General features: G+C 38.9%; 1 protein-coding gene across 4 annotated transcripts in view; it reads right to left on the bottom strand.

The window, feature by feature from the left end:
• LOC130912956 (tetratricopeptide repeat protein 28-like) overlaps positions 1-12,102 on the bottom strand; it is a 511,674-nt gene that overhangs the window by 77,927 nt on the left and 421,645 nt on the right. For all 4 annotated transcript variants that reach the window (XM_057831145.1, XM_057831146.1, XM_057831148.1 and 1 more), the window contains one exon: positions 8,970-9,477. In XM_057831145.1, the coding sequence (XP_057687128.1) occupies positions 8,970-9,477 (508 nt within the window). The remainder of the gene's footprint in view (positions 1-8,969; positions 9,478-12,102) is intronic.

Here is a 12,102-nt window from a genome sequence, read left to right as displayed (position 1 = left end):
AAGAAGTTTACATGTAGATGGCAACTCACTACTTCAGTCCCCTCACAGATATGCAATAGTGCTGACTCGTGGGTAAGCCGGCCAATTATTGAATAATATATGGGACTGGAATTCAAAATGTTCATATTCTTTATAGGTCAGAGTATGCTGAGCCAGGACCACTGGTACTGCTGGGCATCGAGGTTGGATATTAAAGGATGTAATCTCTATACAAGTATGCCTCAGAGGCAAGTCAGTTACAGCCCAACCCATACCGTAGCCAACTTCAACAACAAGCTGAGAGGGCTTATAAAACTGTCCACTTTGCTGTTTTCTCAAATGTCTTATTCCCTTACCCAAAACTTTTTTTCTTTTGAGCTTGTTAATTGTTTTGATCATTCCAGTCTTTTTTGTGCAGAGTACAAGAAAAAGGTTTTGAAGTCTTCCAAGTCAGCTTGTGGGCATTCATGATGGAATAACAACAACAATACGCTGCCTAAAAACAACAACAGAACAATTACAGACAGAAGCTTCACAACCTCCACTTCATTCCCTGTTATCTTCATTATTCAGCTCCACTTGAATCAGCTATTAAAGGTAATTAAGCAATTCATCAAGTCAGTTTCAATTACTAGTGGCCTGTCAGCTTCAGATTACAATCAGCGGGGGTGAGGCAGGGGACCAAGAGAATGAAAGGCACAGGCATCAAAAAGTGAAATGAGGAACGAGCGAGAAAAATGGTATCAACAGATTGGCTACATTGACACGGGGTTTCCCTGGTGTCAGAGGTACAGTTCGAGCACAGTGGTCATCTTGCCAGAAGCTGTCTCTGTGGGGCAACAAGTTCCATTGCTACCAACGACCCACTCATTTAGTTATGTCGCCAGATGGAGATCTTTAACACTGCACTCATTACAACATTAAAATTCTCACATTTGTTACCAATCATAAAGACCATGGTCGGGTGTAGTCATAGGATTCCCTATAAGACACTATAACCACCTGACATCATAAAACTCTCATGTAGGTAGCATCATAAAATGCGTTCTTGATAGGTGCTTCAATTTATGATCGTCTCACCTTAAAGATCAGCTGTATTTTGCAGCAAAGGGGATGTGCACCATTTAGACTGGTCAAATCACAGCTTCAATTTATGTTTGCTTAATTAACCTCAACTCTCCACTTGCACACTTTTTATTCATAGGTTAAAGACTAAATCATCTGGAAGAACTATTAAACCTCTGCCTTGTCCATTAGAATCAAGGTTAGTGCTGCTTTGATGGCTATCATAATTCAGGCAGTGCAGGTTGTAATTGCTGCACTAAATACAGAAAAATGGGTGCGGCATTGATCTCAGAGTGGTTGATATCTAAAGGGACATTGTTTAATTCCTTTTTTATTATTAAATTATTGGGTTATGGACTTAATTATCTTCTAGAAAAAGGATTTTCTCATTTGCATCTAAGGGTTGCTTATGCGTTAGACTAGCTTCTGTCATTTGAGATTCATGTTATCTCTCAATTGATTCTGGTTTCAGTCTAAGGCAGCAGAATCATGAATAAGTCAAATTTCACAAGAGGTTATCTTAAAATTCCTCCAAAATACAAATTCTCGGGATTGTACAATCATATGGACCTTGAATTAGGTATATAAAACTACAATAGAAAAACAGTTGATTCTGTAACTAATGCAAAATAATGGAGCATGCTGACTCTGGTGATATCAAATTGTGATACCAATCACCATGAACATTCTTTGTTGAATGTTTCATTTAAGTAAAATAATTAAACTGGACTTAAACACTTGTATGCTCTGATAAGCTACAATTGTTCTCTTTGACTAAAATATGTCATTAGAAACAAGAAAAATATTGCCATCGATTTAAAAATCTATCATATTTAGTACATGTTTTGACCTACGATGGCGCCATGTTTTAGGCTCGTAATGCACGCTGGGGTTGATGATGCGGTTGGCCTGGACTGGGAGAATAGCTGTGCTAGCGAGCAAGCAAAGCTTGTATGACGACTGGAATGATTTCGTCACATTTTCCTTCTGGTCAGATTGTTTTGTCATGGAGGAGTGGGATGAGTTCACAACGTCTACCTGCATCCAATTCCAGCTCATCAGTAGTGTCTTTAAACCGATCCTAGGCGGCTTGTATTGACTTGCTGCCATTGAACAGTTTGTATATCCTTTCGTTGTTAGTGGAATCATTGCCTTGTTTTTTTTTTTTCATTTGTCTGCCTCTCACCGCGGTTTTCCCTCGGGTTTTTTTTTTTTTTCATCCCGACCAACTGTCACAGACCATTTTTGTGTCTCCCTTTTTGCGATCGCGTGTTTTTTTGTGTGTTCAATAAACCGTTTTACGCAATCCCTATGTTTTTGTTGTCTGCTTGCTGTCTGAAGTGATTTTTAATTCAAGACAGCCGCACTTTCTTTTCAGTTGCGTTTCCCTTTCAGGTTTTACCGCACAGACAAACTGCGCATGTGGGTTGCGATTGCTTTATAAGGAAAATCATGACGTTGCGGAAGTCCTGTGGTGTTAGTGCTCGTCTGTCGCACGGGAAACGCTTTTTCGAATCCCGCTGGAGACTTTCATTTAATTGCTTTTGCTGCTTGTTATGTGAAATATTGACAGTGCTGTCCTGCTCATCACTTTTCCGCAGGGTTCAAATTGGAAGGGCGAACCGACGACGATGTTTATGTAGCTAACGAGTGACACTATGGAAGAACGGCAGTGCTGCCCAGTGACATCACTGCATTGCATAGTCAACCACAATGGCGACCTACTAGTTTAACTAATTTTTCAAATTTTATAAAAATGAAAACATCAAGAGGGGTTTGACTATCAAATTAATATAACTTAAACTAACATTTATCATTTAAGAACTACAAGTCTTTCTGTCCGTGGTTCCCTTTAAAATGATAATATGCATGAGCTAGTTTTCTGACTGTGTGTTAAATTGTATCTTAAAAAATGTCCCCATCCCCAAGCTCATACAGTAATCTGTTTTGTTTGCACGCTCTTCAAATGAAGATGTTTATATTCGGAGTAATTATTAGTGTTGTTTATGTACTTTTTTTCTGGCTGGTTGAGCTGATGCTTTTTAAGTAGATTAGTGAAACAAACATTGCTGCAGGTTTTGCAATTTCCGGTCTCCAAATAAAAAAGGGAGAAACTGTTGAATTCATCATTTAAAAATTGACACATCTTGCAAGAAAATAAATGTGAATTAAATGTTTGCTTATAAATGATAATTTGCAGATACATGTATGTAATTTACCTCCATGGTATATAGAAACTTCAAAGACAGACTTGGTAAATGCATTAAGTTACAATATGTTCACTATAAAATGCTTGAAGGCAACACGAACATATCAACAGAGCAAATCAAGGGCAGGAGTAAAGTATACTAACTGCCACCACAGCTACTACAATTTATTTTATACTGGAACTCGACGTTATCTCATTGTTTATCTCGGTGATTCTTGACCTTAGTGCCAGAGCACCATCTAATGGGCCGCGGGCAACTTTATACATAGAAATTTGGGCCCCAAGACAAAAAGGTTAAGAACCCCCAGTTTATACTACATAGAGAGTAATGAAACAAAAGCAGTGCTGGTGGCAGACATATCAAAGTGATAACTATTGCAATATAGATCTGTGAAGATAAAGGTGGGCATTCTTTCACCACAAACAGCTACCGTACAATATGGATATTAAATATCAGGATCTAAGCACTGCTGATAATATAACAAGCAACAGTTCCCAATCTAAAATCAATAAAAATATTTTGGGTGAGAAGAAACAGAACGATCCAGTGGGGTGCATGTCCAATATCTTAATATACTACAGACTAGAATATTTTGGAAACTATTCATTATTATTTCAGGTGTCCAATTCAAAAAAATAAAACTTAGGACCAACACTTATTTTAATTAGGCCTGCAGCTATTGATTATTTTAGTGGTCGATTAATCGATGAACTAGTTACTTTAAAAAATTGAGTAATCGGATAAGGAACATAAAAAAAAAAATACCTGAGCTGAGCCTCAAACGTCATAAAAAACTAACTACCCTATTGGCTTGAATATAAGACGGCCCTGATTATAAGACGACCCCCTCTTTTTCAAGACTCAAGTTTGAAAAAAAGACTTTTTAAACACCAAATTAATTTTTATACAGAAAATAATTACAGTACATCTGAAACAAATGATTATAACAATATATTTGAGAGAAAAAGCATGCTATTTTGCCTCATTCCAATCTTAATATCTGAATATTTAAATATGTAAACTAAAGTGCAATCACATTTGTAAGTGAATGGCTTCTGGTTTTTGAAATGTAAATACACCAATCCATTGTGATAAAACAACAAAATTGCAATAACTGCATTAACCATCAAGGTAACTGTAACTGTAGTCTTGAAACAAATCTGATTAAGGAAAAATATTGCAATAAAATTATGCAAACTGGTTAAACTTGAGAGTAGCTGAGATCTGTCATGACAGACCCTCGCTTCAATGATATCTGGCGCCATCAAGCGTCATGAATGGGTATAACGTCTAGACCGCGAATATAAGACGACCCCCACTTTTTTCAGGATATATTTCAATGCAAAAAACACCGTCTTATATTCGGGCCAATACGGTAAATGAGGATCAAAGTACAACAAATGAACAACTAAACAACTTACATAGCAAAAGTCTGCTAGCTTAAATGCTATAAAATGCTATATTTTTATTTGATTGTTTTTACAATGCTCTTAACAAATGGTTCAAACACATTTTCCCACAAAACCGGCTAAGTATGCCTATAAACTAAATTAAGAATGAATTAAAAAAACATTAGCTCAAATAAAAACTTATTTTATATTGGTCTTAACAGGGAGCAGCTGGAATCAGCCATATGAAATTAATTAAGTCATATTCACTGTTGCCACTAGAGGGCAGTGTATCTACCCAAATCAATTACACTAAATGTGAACACTTTCAAAACAAACCATTACAACGTCACATTGATTAAAGGAATACTTGAAGCAGCAAAATTTTATTAGAATCTTTTTTCTTCTCAAATTACTCGAGTTAATCGATTAATCGTTACAGCACTAATTTAAATATTTTCGAAATTTTCAGAGGTAGTAGATTATAACTAGAAATAGACCAATAATCTGCTGGGATGATTATTGGCGCCAATACTTAGAAATTTGACAAATATCGGTATCGGCCTTTTTTTTTTTTTTTTTTTAATCCGATCGGCCAAAAAAAAAAATCGATATGAAAAAATCAATCGGTTATTTCGGCTCAGATGCAGTCGGGCCTCTCTCTGCTTGCTGCACTAGTAGTCACCCCGTCCTCTGATTGGTTAGATGGTAATGGTAAATGGAGTTACACTTGTATTGTGCCTTTTCAACTTTTTAAGGCCCTCAAAGCGCTTACACTGTATACTCATCTACGTACTGGTTACGCAGCACCAGGAGCAACGTGGGGTTTATTATCTTGCTCAGGGATACTTAGACAAGGTAAACAGGGCATTCTTTTCTGTGGAAAAAATATATAGAACTATTTATTTAACCTCTTATTCAACTTTATAAGAGATGTTTCTGCGTCTGGGAAATTCGGGCACATCTGGAGCTCTTATTTTCTATTTGTGTGATTCAATAAACAGGCTTTAGGCATTTCAATGGAGTTCAGTGTTTGCACTGTTTTAAGCCAATTTTTACACTTATTACTGCAAATTAATACCGGCTCCAAAAGTCTGTTATCGGCCCCTCTAACTAGTAATAATCGTTATCAGTCCTGAAAAACCCATATCAGTCAATCTCTAGCAATAACACTTATTATTTTCTTAGAATGGTGAACTCGAGATGCTTTTGGCCCTGGCGTTTGGCAGGATCTAGCTGGGACTCATGAATCAGTATCAGGACAAAAACTATGCAGTATTTCGGGGGTTTAATAGCTTTCAGCCATAATCACAAAAAAATAAAATGAAAAAAATATTGAAATAATTCCTTGTTTGCAGTGAATTTATACAATACGTTGTATAGTACATGCTTCACTTTAAGTGTAGCATGTGTAATTCAGTGTAATCCGATTATTTTCTTTCAATAACGAACAATCTAACACGTTCCTTTTTTCCAAACCAGTAGTCTGATTAAAGTTATAACACGTTCATTTTTCCAAACCAGTAATCTGTTTAAAATTAGTTTCCTCATAATGTATGTGAAATGAGGAATATTGTAGTCATGTACGAAGAGCATTTTGAATAAAAAATGTTAGAAAGGTTCCCATCTTTTCACTACACGTTTGTTTCCATTGTAACCACTCATAGTTACTTCCAGTTTTGGTCTCGCGTCACTTGCGCAAAGTGTTTTGGGACTGAGAAAGGAGTGAGGAACGCGGTGCGCATTTGAGCCGAGTGCAGCCGCCTGTTGAGATGTGCAAGAGAATGTCGATCTGTGTGCGCCCATAAATGAACGTGAGTATTTTTCCTTCATTCTGGAGGGTTCCAGCAATAGGTTGGAGCCACTACATGCGTGGCCGTTTCGTAGCTTTGCCGTTGCAACAGCAGGTAGTCATCACACCAAGTCGGCAAGTATTTTTTACATCATATTCGTGTTGCGCATTTATGCTGCGATGTGTTTAGCATCTTTGGGTTATGTTGTAAGTCCAATTGAGTGTAAAGTGCTTAGTTGCCGCCACATTGTGTGGCCAAATTGACCACGTGTGTGTACAACGCACTTCCGGGTTGTGCGCGCGCATTCACGCCCGCCCTCACCTTTGTGTTTATTGCACTGTGCAATTAATTTGTGTGTTGTTGATCATTGTGCAGTCAATTTGCATTGTTTTACATTGGCACTGATATGCTGTTAACCCCTAACCCAAAGCTCAGAATTTTTTACATTAGACTTCACCTTCAAGTTAGCGGGGTTTGATTAACAAATTCCATGCAGTTTGTCAGTTATTTGTTAGTTTCAGGGCTCCGGAGTAGCTAAGCTAATGTGAGTCAATGGTGGTTGAAATCAACTCCATTGAGTAATTTCTTTAAACCCCCGCTAACTCGAAGATTAAGCCTTATGTGAAAAATTATGATCTTCCCCTTTAAATTAAATTATCGGAAAGTCAATTACATGCGATGACATTTTTTCTGTTGTCATTATTATGTTGAGGCAGCAAAGAGAGAAAAATTGGTGAAATGTAACCGATAAATCATTTTTAAAGTAATTTAGTTACTTTGATGATAAAGTAATCAGTAAAGTAACTAGATTACTTTTTTAAGGCGTAATAAGTAATTAATTACTAATTACTACTTTTTCAAGTAATCTGTAACAACACTGTTCACTTTTTGAATGGAACAAAGTTTTCTGATGTATTGAGATGCACCTGTGTTGGAGCAAATTACTAAAAGTGGTATTCTCTAACACAGTACTTCTCAAATAGTAGGGCGCGCCTCCCTGGGGGGGGGGGGGGGGGCGCAGAGCGATGCCAGGGGGGGCGCATGTGACCTCGGGGAACATGCTTTTTTTTTTTTTTCTGCCGTACTGGAATAAAGTGTACTTGCGCATCCACTCAGTGGGTGGCAGTGGCGCTCTCATCTTCAGAGTGCGTGCAGTATTTTTGAACTAAGGAAGAGCACTCATCACACAGAAAACAAATATGAAGAGCAGTGCGCCGCCGCCGTTTTCGAAAGCCGTTTTCCGACCGGACTCACTCACACAGCGACCCACTGTCTTGTCCGGGTCTCACGCCGCCGCCCGATAAGTGCCATTTTCGGCTTGGGATCGTCACGACGACCGCCCTCACCTACGGTTCTACCTCGGCCGCCGAGAATGCGCTTTGTTCGTGCCTTTTGCCTTTTAGCTTTGACTTTTAATACTGTGGGTGATGAGGAAAGACTGTTTACTGTGTCTAAAAATAATTATAGCGGACCGCCAGAAGCCAAATCAATTAAGACGCCACTTAAAGACATTCGACCCCAATCTCATTGATAAGCCGCTTGATTGTTTTTCAGCGAAAACGTGCCGAATATTGCCAACAATCGTCCTGCTTTGTCAGTGTTATATCAGTAAACAAGTGAGCATTGTTAGCATACTCATTGCAAAATGACTCCACACCATTGCAAAGGAGGTAATACTGAGTGTGAGCGGCAAAAATAAAAACTGTCCTTCTGTCCAAGGACACTCTTTTTTTCCTTTATTCATTTTTGTTTTTTCGGTCAAATTTTTTGGCATATTGTCCTCATGAGTGAATGTTTCTAATCAATTTGAATTTGTTATTATTTACTGATTTTATTACATTTTATTTTTCAGTACCAAATGGTCATAAATGTACCTTGAGTGTATTTTTACAGTTTGAATGCGACTTTTTTTTTTTTTAATTCAGGCAAATTGATGCACGTCAAGTCTTCTCTGTTACAAACAAAACAATGTTAATAAAGTTATACTTTATTATAAGTTGATCTATGTTACTTTTTTTCTTGATTAGAAAAAAAGGGACACAATATTAGGCAGATGCGTATTTATGATAGTAATTTTATAGACAAATAATACTATTTACAGTGGCGGCAGAGAGTTTGGGGGGGCGCGAAACATTTACGTCTTGCTTGGGGGGGCGTCGCAGAAAATAATTGAGAAGCACTGCTCTAAAACAACATTGGTTTGTTAGTCTTAGAATTACTTTACTGAGCAGTTATCCAGGAAATTTGCCATGAAATGTACACACACCAGAAGGAGCACAATGTCAATGGGCATTGAATCATAAACTAATGATGAACAGTTTAATTATTTAATCATGCTATCACTGTATGTAGTGTTTAAGTGTAGTTGTCTTTACACTTCCATACAATTTTGTTGGGGTGAAACAGAATAATGGGATTTCTATTCATTTGAACAAAAAAGATGACATAATAGGAGGAAAGTAATAGAGAGAATTAAATTAATAAGTCAAGGTGCAACTGTAGTCATTTTGTGAGTGAGTGTTTTGTAAACATACCCAGATTAGAAGAGGCTCTTCCCTCTGCTGCTCTGTCTTTCAAACCCTCAGCTATGGAGAGCTGTTGTTCATGATACTGCTTGGCCCTCTCCAGGTCCTGCATACAACGAGCAGCATGCCCCAGGCCTGCATACGCTCGCATCTCAATAGATTTTTCTTCCAGTTCTTGGGCAAGCTCCAACACATGCGTGTGGTAAGACATGGCCTTGTCAAAGTTTCGGTGATAATGGTACGCGCTGCCTAAGTTACTGTAGGCCCGAGCTTCCTCTCGCTTATTTTCAAGGGTCTTGGCGATATCCAAGTGCTGCTCGTGGCATTGGACGGCATTGTCAAAGTCTCCCATTGCGATGTAGACAGCACCCATGTTTCCCAGCTCTCGTGCCTCAGAGAGCTGATCTTTAGACTGCTTAGCCAGCAGAACACACTGCTTGTGGCTGGCTAGTGCATTTGGGTAGTCCCCTATGGCTGTGTATACATGCCCCAAGCTGCTCAGAGCCATCGATGCAGCCTAAAAAGAGGAGACAGAGAGAGTAGGGTTAAGATTAAAAAAACATTTAAGAAACGAGTTGACATCTAAATCTAAACTTATAAATGGAGATTTGTCTGCGTGTGTGTGCGTTCATTCCCTATAGACTCCGAAACAGCTCGACCGATTTTCTTGAGTAGGTTTTGTATCGAAGTACCACCGATAAGTATCAAAAATCGATAATTATTAAAATCGTATTGCAGAAGGAATGGCCTGATTTTAACCAAATTTGACACACTCATATAGAGTAACATCAGTATTGCTTCTCGGATGTTCCATGGTTGCAGAGCTTTTAACTCATTTGCTACCAGAAACGTATAAATACATTCTATTTTTAATTGTTTCAGTATCCCAAAGACGTATTTATACGCCTTTTACGTTTTTTTTTTCACAAGAGACATCTCTGGGTTCTGATTCAACTTAGCTCCAAAGAATAATGCTGAAAATCCATTTTAAAGCAATATAACTGGCCACTGGAGAGCATTGGCGCATTTGGTATGACCCGCAACCCATTCAACGGAACGAACGGCCGGGACGACCGAATGGACTTCCAGGATGCCAGGCGGCGGACGATGGAGTAGAACAACCAGGAGGACGCCCGGGATGCCAGGCGCTGGACGACCGAGCAGAAGGACCGGGACCACCAGTGCAGCGGACGATGCCGTTGAGTCTGTGCTGCTCGCTGAGCAGAGCCCGTGCCGCCATGCTCGGCCGCTCGCGTCACCTGCACCCTCCAGTGTCCCGCACAGAAACGCGCACGGCCAAACCAGTTCCCCCCAGGAACACAAGTTCCCCAGGCGAACTCTGCCACGAGGCAGTGGTCACAACAAAAGAAAGACTAAAAAAAATCCATCTTTATGAGACAGGCGGCGATGAGCGAAAAGTTTACCCCGGCTTTCGGGGCCACAAAAGCGTCATCTCTCAGTTAGTTATGTGTAAATAAATGGTTATTTTGACATCAAAAGCTCTATTTGTCTTGTTGTTTATGTTATTTTGTAAAAGACATTATTCAAATGTTTGGGATGTAACTAAAGCAAAAAATAGCTGTGTTAAAGTCAAAGTTATGTTTGAAATGTATGCTTTCAGAAAAAGCTCAATTTCTCTGTTTTTTCATCAGGAATTGGAAAATTGCTCAAACTAAGCTATTTTCTAAAGCTGATTTCTAAAGAATGGAAAAAGATCTTTTTTTCTGCTGAAAGAAGAGAGTGTAATCTTTCTTTTGGTGGGTTCCATGTTTATATAGCAATAGAACAGAATTTTCTGTGGGCCTTGCAAAATCATTCAAAATCCAGTAAAACGTCCTGGAGCAAAGGGGGTTGCACTGGTAGAAATGGCTGGGAGTGAATGAGTTAATAGAGCAAAAAATCGACAAAATCCCAAAATTGATATATTCCGACTGCTCCCAAACCATATGTTGGATTTTAACGAAAATTGCCAAATTCGTTACTGGGGTCATTGACCGTCCCCATGGACATTTTCACACCCCCAAATAGAGCGACAAATTGACAATCGATAAACCATTAATAGGACTACTTTCAAAAGTGGTGTTTTTGGAATGTAGGTCAAGGTAAGGTCACGCTACGCGCGAGAAATAAAGGTAGGTCACAGTACAGTGGAGTGGAAGTTGGATGCTGCTGAGTTAAATTGGCACCTGCAGCCCGGATTGTTAGGAATGAGGCAAAATTGACATGCTCGGGTGTCCAACGTTTCAGTATCCTTTTCTCCGGCAAAACTACAAGTTTCGACTGCTTAGGTGACACCTGAATTCATTTACCGGAATTCACTCCTACCACAATAAGTGCCAAGCATTGTGGAAACCCGTTAGATTTCAAACAACGAGACTCATCTTTAAAAAAAAAAAAAAAAAAAATTTCAGGGGAGCAAAGTTATACAACTTGCGGCCCAAGGTGGCAAGTGTGGAATCACTGAATTGGCGGCCAAAAATCATGGGAAATCCCTGATTTCGAGGTTTCTTATGTGTCAGTTTAACCATATGCAGAGTTTAAGGGAGGGTCAGAGGGGCCAGGTCCCCCATGGTGGCCGAAGAGTGCCATTGCATGTAATTGACTTTCCTATATATGATTTTAAAATTAAGAGTTTTCCAGTAAAATATTGTCTATAAAAGTTGTGAAGCAATAAAACAAACAACAAAAATGAATTAAATGAACAAAAAAAGATAATTTTATAATGGGTCAAAAATATTTTTCGAACAGATCATGTGACTAGCACTTTAGACGTTCATTTGCTTTGCTTAGCCAAAACCACCCAAGGACCGAAGAGGCAAAATGGATATACATCATTTTTTCAAACCTAAGCTTTCAAAAGTGACAACCACTACTGAGCAAGAACCAAGGATTGAAATGTGGACTATGAAACACCAGAGACCACCACCAAAATGGTGAGCGGAGTTTCAATGCCCCACTGAAGACGCTAATTGTACAACAGAGCCACCACCAGTGTCTTGCCAATTTATTTACGCCCGTCAAAAATGGTATGCCCTGGCTGCGGGAGCGCACACACACACATTAGTTATGAGTTACGCCGACTAGAACTATTAATTGAAGCCAGAAAACAACCATATATATTTTGGACATCAGCGTTTATTAA

This window comes from Corythoichthys intestinalis, chromosome 3 (assembly GCF_030265065.1).
Source record: "Corythoichthys intestinalis isolate RoL2023-P3 chromosome 3, ASM3026506v1, whole genome shotgun sequence".
Classification (NCBI taxonomy): domain Eukaryota; kingdom Metazoa; phylum Chordata; class Actinopteri; order Syngnathiformes; family Syngnathidae; genus Corythoichthys; species Corythoichthys intestinalis.
The sequence above is the reverse complement of the archived record's forward strand: the minus strand, read 5'-3'. Positions and strand labels throughout refer to the sequence as shown.